Genomic DNA, 12,696 nt, shown 5'->3' with positions numbered 1-12,696 from the left:
ATATTCTGAGGGATACTAAATGGAATGTCCCCAATTTCTGACTTTTATGATTGAGGGATGTTTATTTGCTTTGTTAAGAAAATGAGTGAAGTCAATCTTGACTAATGGCGAACTTGGTGGTACTGAAAATATTAACTATTTACTAATTTTAGATATGTTCCATTGATGTAATGGAAAACTATCTCTCAGTCATTTTTATATGTAGGCCTTTTTTTGCTGTCTTGATTCCATTAAGAATGCAACAGTTTCAAAACTGGGCTTTAATATGCTCATAATACAATCAACTGCAACCATGTCTTGCCTTTTGGTCTGAAATCTGGATTTGCTAGTTGAGCAGTGATTTTAAACAACATGAATTCCATTCTTATTTTCTGCATTAAGTTTAATCCCATAATCTCCTTACATTTTAATGTTGGAATGATTCCAGATCTTTAACACCTTCACTATCACTACAGTATTACTTAAAACAAATTTGCCTTCCCTGTCAAGAATTTTAATCAAACTTTTATCAGTGTATATCATTGTAAATTGCTTTTGGCATGTATGTAATCAATGTTTATATACTTTTGCCATTTGTTAACACTGTGATATTTTTTCAGGATGTATGACACCATGTCTACAATGGTATATTTAAAGGAAGATAAATTAGAAAAACTCTCTCAGGAGGAGATCATTGGAAAAACAAAACAGGTGATTCAGGGGCTTGAGGCATTAAAAAATGAACACAACTCCATTTTACATAGCCTGCTGGAAACCCTGAAATGTCTGAAAAAAGATGATGAGATGAATTTGGTTGAAGAAAAATCCAACATGATTCGCAAGTCCTTGGAAATGTTAGAACTTGGTCTTAGTGAGGCACAGGTAAACATTCTCAAAGTTGTTCAAGATTTTTATTTTGTATATTGTTTTAAGTTCTATATGCTCTGCATCTAACTTTATTCAGCCTTGTATTTCTGTTACTACTCTTGATAGTAAGGCAGGCAACAATATCTTTTTATAAAAGTAAAAAATTCTGGAAATCCTGGATGATCAGGTGCTATATATCAAGAGAGAAAAATGTTCACATTTGCAGTTCAAAGACTTTTTTCAGTGTTACACATAGTAATATTTCTGAGAAATTCCTCCTCACTAAGGCTCAAAGTTCAGACTGATTTCGGATTTATGCTCTTACCTCAGACTGTCAAGCTGTTTAATACTGTCATTAAATGAATTAATTTCCAGCTTGTTTCAGGAAACAAGGCACCATATTAAGGCTTTACTGAGAAAGCTGTTTCTCTCAGCTTATTGGACAAATGCAGTGATCATCATCATACTGATTGATGCAGATCACAAATGACTGCTTTCAAAGTTAAGTTTATCTCCTCTTGATATGTGGGGACTTTGTTAGTCATATCATATGAGAAGAAATGGAGAAAGACAAAATCATTGGTAATAGAAAAATAGTATTTTTGACCTTCCAGATAGTTTATCAGCAGCCTGATGTGGCATGTGAAATAGTGGATAGTATTTTCTCTTGCACTCATTATATACTTCAAAGATAAAACACATTTATCATGAAATAGACATTTGGCTTTGTGCTGCATGGAATGTATCATGATTTAGTACAAGATGGAATCAAAAATATTAGGAAACAAATTTTCTAGAATTTTTAAAAAAGATTATACAATAATCAATGTTTAATAGCACATTTGTCCTGCCTCAGTGCTGCAGTCCAGAGACTGTGTGCTTGTGGCATGGTAATTGATAACAGTATGACTTATTTAATGATCATTCATTGGATGTATTTAGTTTTTCACATCTTATGGCTTGTTTTTATTTGTAGTGTAGAGTGATACTATCGTTCACTGAAAGCTGCAGAAAATTACATCCTTCCAGTATGAATTACCAGTGTTTTTGAGTAATCATCTTTGTTTCCTACTATAAAAGCAATGAAACTTGTGCTTAAAATGTTAGTTCTATTTACAAAATTTAAGTGCAAAACTAAATTGCAACATTATTGTTTTGATTGCATTGCAAAATATTTAATTCTGACTTGGGCATTGTAGTTACAAAATTATGTTATGCATGTAAAACCTACACTTATTTTTAGAACATTTTTCCTACACAGACATTTTGAAGAATATTGGCAGGAATTTAACATTTAATGGTATTTAAGAATTCTTTACTTCAGTCTTGAAAAATGTGCTTATTATGATTTGTGTTAAGGTTATGATGGCATTATCTAGTCACTTAAGTGCAGTGGAGTCAGAAAAACAGAAACTGCGTGCTCAGGTGCGTCGGTTGTGTCAGGAGAACCAGTGGCTACGAGATGAGCTGGCAAACACACAACAAAAGTTGCAGAAAAGTGAACAGAGTGTTGCTCAACTGGAAGAAGAAAAGAAACATTTAGAATTTATGAATCAACTTAAAAAATTTGATGAAGATCTTTCACCACTGGTGAGTAGACAGCAGATTGCACCCAAATGTTGTATAGGTAAGATAATTGCACATGTGTCTGCTTGATTCATTCCTTTAGATGCCATTTCAGAAGGTAGTTACATTATAATTCTACAGCGTTATGTAGAACACAGCATAAATAGGTTTTTTTTCTAAATACAATCTAAAATTAAGTTCCCTTCTTTGGAATTCCCCGATGCAGTCTTCTGAATGCCAGCCAAGAAGGTGGTTAGCATGGACATGGTGGGCTGAAAGGCCTGTTTGTGCTTTAGACTCTATAATTCTATCCAAGCGGCAAGGTAATCTCCAGTGCAAACCCTAATAATGTCATCCTTCTGAACCTAGCGGGTCTTATCATTAATGCCTTCCCTTGACTGAGGAAACCTGTGCCTGTCACTAATAGCAATGCTGAAACAGAATTGTTTCGGTGAACCAGTATCTGACCAATTCATGGAAAATTCATTGGTTTATGGTTATTTTACTAGATCTGTATATATTTATAACTTAAAATTGAAATGGCAAGGTGACACAATAGAGATATTTCAAGTATCTATCCAAGGAAGGCTGTAGAACAGTGGTACCGAATGAAATCTTTACAGAATGGTACAGCACAGTATGGGCCCTTCAGCCCACGATGTTGTGCCAACCTATATAAACTTACTCAACAACCAATCTCACCCTTTCCTCCTACACAGCCCATAATCCTCCATTTTTCTTGCATCCATATGCCTATCTAAGAGTCCCTATTGTGTCAGCCTCTACCACCACCCCAGCAGTACATTCCAGGCACCCACCACGCTCTGTGTATGTAAAAAAAAATACTGTAAAATCAGTGGAATGAGACTTGAAGCACTGAGCTATTGTGCTCTTATTGTATGTCTGTTCATTTAATTCCAGCCTTTTTTCACATTGCAGTTTCCTTCGTCATCTTATTTGACTATGGTGACAGCCATCAGCTTTCTTGATCCTAGAATCTAGTGCACTTTCCCTAAATTCATTTTTATTGACTCCATTGATCTCCCCTTCTTCAAACACTGCAGTGTACCTCTTTGGCATTTGTTTTTCTGATAACTTTTATGTTCAGTAACTTCTGTGCCCTACTGTGGTAATTAGGGTGGGGTTAGGGGTGCCTAAATAGAAAAATGCAGATAGAAAGTAATTTTTGCTAAATGTATTTAATGTGTTTATTGTCAGCTAATAAATTAATGTTTTAGAATATGTATAGACAATCACTATCAAAGGATTTTATAAATTATCATTAGCCATTGACCTTGCTTTTGGTGTTCATAGCCATTAACATGTATTGTACATTGTAGGACTCATGGTTGGGGAAATGAGACTTTTTTCGCAAAGTGGTCTCAGTGAAAATAACTCATACATCATCATCTCTTATAAACGGCTGTGATGCTAATGAAATATCTGAAACTTGATGGATCAGCATTAAATCCAGACTCTAGTGGAAGAAAAGAATTTTATTCTAACCACAACAAAAATGAGGACATCATATTGAGATTGTTATAGACTTTGGTGGGACTACATTTGGAGTACTTAGAGCATTTTGGTCTTGATAACCAGGGATAAATATGCAGGTTTTGGGTTTGGGTTGCAAGATTAATTGAGGCATGGGTTGTCAAATAAAGAGAATTTGAGGAAGTTTGGCTTGAACTGACTGGAGTTCAGAAGAATGAGGTGATCTCATTAAGACGTGCAAAACTCTGAGTGAATTGAAAGCATGTTTCTTCATCAAGCAGATCCAGAACTAGGTAGTGTTAACTCAGGAAAAAGGCTTGGCCATTTAAAAATGAGATGAAATGATATTTTGGTATTAAATGGTTTTTGACTTTTCTATTCCAGACAACTGTGGATGCCCGGTTTTATTTGAGTATATTTAAGGCTGGGAATGAGAGATGTTTGGAGGGAGTCTAAAATGGACCTATGGCATGGGATTGGGCATGACCTTACTGATTGCAGAGCAGAGTTAAAGAGACACAAGGCCCTGCTGATGCTTTCATTTTGTATGTTTTTAATCAGTACTTCGGTTAGGCTTAACATTTGGGGAATTGTCTAAATCATCTAACGTTCAGATGTAATAAAGAATTTGGTTAGTTGTCTAGTACATAATGTGTACTTACTTTACATATATGTTGTACAGGAGGACAAGGACACAGATTCATCCAAAGAACCTCTGGATGATCTTTTCCCAAATGAAGATGATGAACCAGGGCAGGGAAGTAAGTGTTCAGAATGATCTAGCATCCTATTAATAGTAATTTTGCAATGATATTGAATGATTTTTTTTTAAAGTTGCAAATTGAACTACTTGTAATTACATTGTATTAAGTAATTAACGCTACATCAGATATTTTGACATGTCAGAATGGGTACATATATACTTTTGATTTAATTGTCACAGGCAAAGAAATTTAATGGAATTTTTAGATTCTTGTTCTATTAGTATTTAGGAATTAAATCACTTGATGTTTGGGGCCAGTTTCTATAATGGATATTTTAGGAAAATTAGGTTATTCAGAGTTATTCAATATTATCATTGAATATATTGCAGTGATTAAAGCCCAAGTGTTGCTGGAATCAGCATGGCAATGGGAATTAATTTTCCCAGATTACCTTGAAAATTGTATTGGCTTGTGATTTTTCTTTCATCTGTTGAAAATCCAATGTGTATGGATATCCATAAGTCTCCAAACCTAATGAATGATAGCCAACAAAAAACAGAACACTAGAAGAACTTGGTGGGTCAAGCAGCATCTGTGGAGGTGGAAGGTGTATGTTGTCATTTCGGGTGGAGACCCTACATCAGTCTTGATGCAAGGACTCAACCTGAAACATCAAAATGCACCTTTTTCTGCTTGACTTGCTGAATTCTTCCAGTGGTCTGTTTTTTTTTTGTTCCAGATTCAACATCTGTAATATTTTTTGTCATTTGAGTGAAATGCTAATTATGCCAAAGGGCTTGAGGGTTGATAACATCTCTATTCAAGAATAGAGATGTGGATGAATTGATTGTGCCCAGAATTTGTTCGTGGCCAAATTTAGTACCACTAGCTGTGTACAAATGTATTGCTGGAATTTTGGTACAAAAAACTGGTGCACTGTCTTCTATTTTCTGGTACCATACATCATAAGTTCTTGAAACAAAACCCTTGTTTAGCACCGCTTGGATTGCCTTGTCAGATCCATCTAGACTATAACTGCGGTGTTCTGTTTATCTATATAATCCGTCATTTTACCAAAAAATCCCCGAGTTGATCAATCAGCATTTGAATTTAGTAAATCAATACAGTCTTAGTATGTCCAAAATTTGGTTTATTCTGTTCTTTTTCAGGAGCTACTCTGAAGTTGCTTGGTATGACTTGCAAATCTAAGGCATATTAAAATTAAGCCTAAAGCATAACTTGGTGATTTTTTTATGAGAAGAATAGATCTTTGTGGATTATGCACTATCTATGAACAATCTTAACTAATCCTTGCTGTTTATATTCCATGTTTGCATCACCCATATATCCTGTTCCTCCTCCTTCTGTATTGCATCAAGCCATCTCTTTTGAGTGTAAATGCCATCTGTTTCATTCACTTTGTAACGTACTGATTAATCAGCAAAGAATTTTCTGCTAAATTCATTCATTCTTCTTGTGTTACGCTCTTGTGTGTATGCTTCCTCGTTCTGGACTTGAGCACAAGAAACAATTTCTCTCCACTTGCCGTAAAATAATCACCTTCATAATTTTAAGAGTCTCTATGGCATCTCCTTTTTGTCTTTTCTGGAGGACAGAGTCCAAGCCTGCTTAATTTTTTGTATTGCAGCTTTTCTTTTCAATTCCATGAAAATCTTTCCAAGTTACATCAACATCTTTGTACTTTTTTTCAGTGCTTCAGTGGTTAATTTCCTTCTTTTAATATGGAGATCACCAGTTTAGTGGGTTCCTGGGACATACAAGTGTGGAATGTTCAATATTCAATGTAAATAATTTATACAGTATTGATTTTCTTAACTACTATTCTTTATATCATGAATTTGCATTGTTAATTTTATTAATTTGTGTATATTTCCCTGATTTCTGCTCCAAATAATAGTCTTTCTTCCAAGAAATCAGTAAACTCCATTTTTTTTCCTGTCAAACTGAATAGATTTTGTTGTACTTCATTTTGACTTTAAGTTGACCCTTATCTACCCTCTTTGCAAGCCCATTGACATCTTCCTGTATTTTGGCTCAGTCCTCCATATTACTCAACTATACTCCCAGTTTGATGATAATCTGCAGATTTTGCTGCCATACCAGATTATTTAGAATTATTGTAAATAATAGGATGGATCCCCGTGGACATTGCTTCCTGTTAGTTTTGAGGATTTTCCATCAGCTGCAATATAATTTTGTTTTCTGTGGCATTCAATCCATCCATTCAGCTACCTAATTCCTACTACTCAACTTCTGATAGTCCATACATTGAATATCATTTCATTGTCTTAACATAATTTTTCTTTATTTAAAGAATTCAATAAACATGACCTTTCACCTGAAAATCCATGCTAGGTATTTAAATTGTGCTCTAGATGTTTTATTATCTCATCTGTTAAAGCTAGTCTTGTCCCCTAAAATTGTTGCTGGTCTGTTGTTGCCTGAATAAGTTCTATTTTCCTTTTTTTTTAATTTATATATCTACATATATATCATTTTACCTTTATTGATTTTTTAATGGTCATTTCTCTTTCTATGTTTCATAAATAAGTGTGCTCTGTGTAATCAGTATCTCGTCATTTTAATGCCATCTGAGTTTTTTTGTTGATCCCTTAATTACCTCTTTTTGTTAAGTGCTAAGAGCATACATTTCCATTTTTACACTTGCAACTTAAGTTTTACATTTCTTCTTTGCCTTAATCTTTGTCTCTGTTAAACTGTTATATCCTTAATGTAACTAGAAACCTCTCTATTTAGTTTTGTGTCCAGCATTTATTTATCCACTGCTTCATTGTTGGCTAGTTATATTTTAGTGGAATACATTTCTTCTATGCTCCATTGATCTATTTTTAATGCTTACTGTTGTTTTCCATCTTTCTCTCCCATGTACCTCTCTTGGGTCTGTCCTCATTCCTGCATTGATTCCATTTTCCATATTTACACCTGGAAACAGAGACAGAAAAATAACAGTAGGAGTAGGCCTTTCAGCCTGCTCTGTCATTCAATATGATCAACAGCGAACCATTCATCTCAGTACAATATTCCTCATTGCCTGCCTGTTTTTCAATATATAAAATTCTTAGAAAATAGACCAACGAACAATCTGCTGGAAGAGCTCAGTGGGTCGAGCAGCATCTGTGGGAGGAAAGGAATTGTTGATGTTTTGGGATGAAACCCTACAAAGAAACACAAATTGTTTGATGCCAAGGTTTTTATTGGTGGTTGGTGGTAGTAGTACAGGATAACCAAATTATAACTTAAAAATGACCTTTTAGAATTTAATGTAATTGATTAATGTTAAATATTTCCATCAGTCCTCTTGATGTGGAATAGTGATGTACGCACAAAAAGGAAAGCTATGAAGAAGTACAAGATAGGTTTCTTTGCTTGGAATACTTGATTGGTGAAATGTATTCTGGTAGTGGTGGAAGAAAAACTACTTTATTCGTTTATGCCAGAAAGAGGCATAAAACAAAATGGATGACTTTGAAATCTTACAAATTAAACTAGTTTGATCATTTGGGTGAACCAGTACTTTGGGGGGGCAAGAAATACTCTAGTGCAGCTTCTAGGGTGTAAATAATATTTCTAGGGTTGTCATATCAATATAATATCTTATTTGCAATATTACATCTACACCTTAATATACATAATACAGATAATATTCTATTAATTTACAGTTCAACAACAACATAGCAGTGCAGCTGCTGCAGCACAGCAGGGTGGCTATGAAATCCCAGCCAGACTAAGGACCCTACATAACTTAGTCATACAGTATGCATCACAAGGCAGGTATGAAGTAGCTGTACCTCTCTGTAAACAGGCTCTTGAAGATTTGGAGAAAACATCGGGGCACGACCATCCTGATGTTGCTACGATGCTAAACATTCTTGCTTTGGTGTACAGGTTAGTGTGACTTTTTATTTGTAGAAAAGTTGTAAATATTTAAAAATGTTTTTGTACTTTGAGATTTACATAAGTTTTTTTTGATCATACCAACTGAGAGAATACATTCATGAGTAGACAGACAAATGGCAGGAATATTTGAGTTACTACATCTTGGGAACAAGAATGAAATGCATCTTAAATAGAAAATCTCTCACTTCAGTTTATAAATGGTTATGTAAGAGGATTTTCCTTAATAAAAGAAGTAAGTGGGGTCTTGCAGTTACGTCTGAAGGGATTAAATGGGTGTCAATACATAATAATCATTGGGAGACATGAGGAATCCTGAGGAGGGAATAAAGTGAAGTTTGAAAATGGGAGATATCTGAATTAGAGTCGTAGAGGAATACAGCATGGAGCAATGCAGCATAGAGCAATAAGCCCTTCGGCCCAATGAGTCCTTGCTAACCACTGTGCCCACCCTACTAGTCCCAATTTCCTGCATTCGACCCATATCTCTCTAAGTCCCACCCCTGCATGTACCTATCCAAGTGCTTCTTAAATGATACTATGGTACCTGCCTCAATCACTTCCTGGCAGCTTGTTCCATATACTCACCATCCTCTGCATGAAGAAGTTGCCACTCAGGTCCCTTTTAAATATTTCCTCTCTACCCTAAATCTATGCCCCCTAGTTTTGGACTCCGCTACCCTGGGGAAAAGACTGTTACCATCCACCTTATCCATGCCTCTCATAATGTTAAACATTTCTATAAGGTAGTCCTCATTCTCCTATGTTCCAAGGAATAAAGACCTACCCTGGTCAACCTCTTCCTACAACTCAGGCCCTCTAGTCTAGTTTAACCATGTCTTTCCTATAACAGTGAGCGAAACTGTACACAGTACCCCAAGGGCAGCCTCACCAATGACTTGTACAACTGCAACATAATGTGCCCTGACTGATGAAGGCCAGCATGCTAAACGCCTTTATCACCACTCTGTCTATCTGTAACGTCGCTTTCAACAAACTATGCACTTGTACTCCTGGGTCCCTCTGTTCCATTACACTCCCTAGTGCCCTCACACTTATCTGTATTGAAATCTATTTGCCACTCCTGTGCCCACTTCCCTAACTAATCAAGATCCTTCTGTAATCTACAATAACCTTCTTCACTATCAACAAGACCTCCTAATTTAGTGTCATCCGCAAACTTACTGATCAAGCCTTGTGCGTTTACGTACAGATTACTTATATAAATAACGGTTAACAAGGGTCTCAACACTGACCCCTGTGGCACACTCCTAGTCACCGGCCTCCATTCCCAAAAACAACCTTCAACCACCACCCTCTGCTTCCAACCTCTGAGCCAATTTTGAATCCACCAAGAGAACCAAAGGACTGCAGATGCTGGAATCTAGATGAAAAACACTGGTGTTGTTAGTTAGTGGGCAGTGGGAAAATTATCCCTCTTGTGTTCATTGATCTCGTTAGGAGATTCAGTCTCACTGGACCCTGCAACTTTGATCTGGCCCACGCCTTCATTATCTTGGTCCAGCTCCACTCGCCTTTATTGGGATCTGTGCCTTGTTCTTTATGCCATATCTTAATAGGGGTCCCAGGTATTGTAGTCGTGTATGAGGTGGAGGGGGTTAAATTGGGTTTGTGGAGGGTTTTGGCTTGTGGGGGTGTTGGCAAGGGTTGTGGGATGTTAGGGTTACGCTGGAGGAACTCAGCAGGCCAGGCAGTATCCATGGAGAAAAGCAGGCGGTCAACATTCAGGTCAGGACCCTTCTTCAGGACTGAAGATAGGAAAAGGGGAAGGCCAATATATAGGAGGGAAAAGCAGAGCAGTGATAGGTGGACAAAAGAGGGGAGGTGGGGTGGGCACAGGGTGGTGATAGGTGGATGCAGGTTAGAGACAGTGATAAGCAGGTGCGGGGGAGGAGGGGAGAGCAGATCCACCGGGGGATGGGTCAAAGGTAAGAAGAGGGGAGGTGGGAAAGGGGCTCAGAAAGGGAAGAAGAGAAGAAGCATGGTGGGGGGGGTGGTTACCTAAAGTTGGAGAATTCAATATTCATGCCGTTAGGCTGCAAGGTTCCAAAACGGAAAATGAGGTGTTGTTCCTTCAGTTTGTTCTTGGAATTCTCCTGGCAGTGGAGGAGGCCAAGGACTGTCATATCAGTGATAGTGTTGGGGGGGGGGGGGGGGGGAGTGCAAGTGACTGATAACGGGAAGATGCTGTCACAGTTATGGAAAGAGCACAGGTGTTCTGCAAAATGGTCACCTAGTCTGCATTTGGTCTCACCAATGTAGAGGAGGCCACCCTTGGAGCACCAGATGCAGTAGATGATATTAAGGGAGGTGCAGGTGACTCTCTGTCTCACCTGAAAGGACTGTTTGGGTCCCTGGATGGAGGTGGTGTAGGGGCTGGTGTTGCACCTATGGTGGGGCCAGTGGAAAGTTCCTGGGGTGGGAGCAGGATGGGTGGGGGGGCAGGAGTGAACAAGAGAGTTGCGGAGAGAGCAGTCCCTTTGAAAGGCAGAAAGGGGTGGGGAGGGGAAGATATGCTTGATGGTGGGGTCCCGTTGGAGGTGGTGGAGAACGATGTGGGTGGAAGTGGCGGAGAATGATGTGATAGGGTCCCCCTTATCCTCACGTTTCATTCCACATCTGCTCTCACCCCCACCCCTCCCAGACCCAATAGGGATAGGCATCATTCTCCATAAAAGTCAGGCGCAAACCAGTGGTCAGATGCTGCAACATCAGATTTGCTGCTTTACTGCTGAACTTGCTATCAATATCCAGCAGCAGAACACAGATGTACTTAGCATAGGCTGGATGCACTAGCCCCTTGGTTATAGAAGTGCAACCCCTTTATTTGAATGGGATTGTTGACCTTGATTTAAAAGCTAAGTGCAGATCAGTGGCTTGTTTGTTTTGTATTTTACTTCATTTTCAATTTCTGGTTGTTTTAGGTATTTTAAAGTAAATTTATTTATTCATAATTTGAAGGCTTTTCAAAAGGACACCAGGGCATACTGGGGATGGAGTTGCAGGATCAATGGTCTAAAACAGGCACCACTCATGGCTGTATGACAGCTCTAATCACCAAGCCTTGTGTTTAGATTTACTACAAAGCTACAAAAGTGCAGCCAAAGAAGAGCAGGCAGAGGGATGTGGGTGGGATCAGGCATGACAACAATGAAAGACAACTAGTAGGGATTTGTTAAGGGCGTTACTTAATTAAGTTATTTATCAATGTATTGTGTTAATTAGGGTAATAAAATTGATGGGTATATAGACTTTTGAAAGGCATTTAATAAAGAACAACATGGTGAATTTATTAACAAAGTTAAAGATGATGGAATAGTGGCTGCATGGGTTGAAATATTTTAAAATTAAAATTTTATTTACAGCGTTGTAACAGGCCCTTCCGGCCCAATGAGTCCGCACCGCCCATTTTTTAAACTCAAATTAACCTACCCGTACATCTTTGGAATGTGGGAGGAAACCGGAGCACCCGGAGGAAACCCACGCAGACACGGGAGAACGTACAAACTCTTTACAGACAGCGACGGGAATCGAACCCCGATCGCTGGCACTGTAATAGTGTCGCGCTAACCGCTAAGCTACCGTGCCGCCCTATGGCAGAGTTGTTTTTCAGGCTAGAGGAAAGAGTTCAGTTTCAACCATCTAGCTGAGTGTTACAATCTTCACTCTTGAAACTCATTTTTATCCAAGATTTTGGGATACAGAGTATGATTTCAAAGTTTGATGAATAAAAGTTAGAAACATAAATAACATAACTGCAGAGGAACATACAGACTTGTAAAATGGGCAGAACATAGTGCATAAGATCGTGGTATAGCAGTGTTAGGAAGAATGAGGTGATATAAACAAAGAATGTTAAAGGGAGTGTATATAAAAACACTTGGTAAATTTACAGATGGTAAGGCAAGAAGAGACTGCAACAAAGTCAAATGGGATAATTCAAGGCATGATAGTGCAAAACCTAGTTTATCATTTCTACCTGCATGCAGTCCATTTTATCTTGCCTCCTAATCCAACTCAAACTGAATCCTGCAGCACTTCGTATCATATAGTTTTATAAGATTTGAATTGCATTCCATATAGAACAGTACGGTACAGGAATAAGCCCTTTGGCCCGTGATGTTGTGCT

The 12,696-nt window shown here is 37.8% G+C and overlaps 1 protein-coding gene across 11 annotated transcripts in view; it reads left to right on the top strand.

Annotated features, from left to right (window-relative positions):
- Nucleotides 1–12,696, top strand: part of klc1a (kinesin light chain 1a) — a 74,457-nt gene that overhangs the window by 14,331 nt on the left and 47,430 nt on the right. For 9 of the 11 annotated variants that reach the window (XR_007958110.1, XM_052037383.1, XM_052037644.1 and 6 more), the window contains 4 exons: nt 600–861; nt 2,206–2,436; nt 4,589–4,667; nt 8,312–8,537. Coding sequence is in view for 10 of the 11 variants with exons in the window: in XM_052037644.1 (XP_051893604.1) it covers nt 600–861; nt 2,206–2,436; nt 4,589–4,667; nt 8,312–8,537 (798 nt within the window). In the remaining variant the exon portion in view is untranslated. The remainder of the gene's footprint in view (nt 1–599; nt 862–2,205; nt 2,437–4,588; nt 4,668–8,311; nt 8,538–12,696) is intronic. The other 2 variants (XM_052037822.1, XM_052037734.1) reach the window with 1 other exon arrangement.

This window comes from Pristis pectinata, chromosome 1 (assembly GCF_009764475.1).
Source record: "Pristis pectinata isolate sPriPec2 chromosome 1, sPriPec2.1.pri, whole genome shotgun sequence".
Taxonomy (NCBI): domain Eukaryota; kingdom Metazoa; phylum Chordata; class Chondrichthyes; order Rhinopristiformes; family Pristidae; genus Pristis; species Pristis pectinata.
The sequence above is the reverse complement of the archived record's forward strand: the minus strand, read 5'-3'. Positions and strand labels throughout refer to the sequence as shown.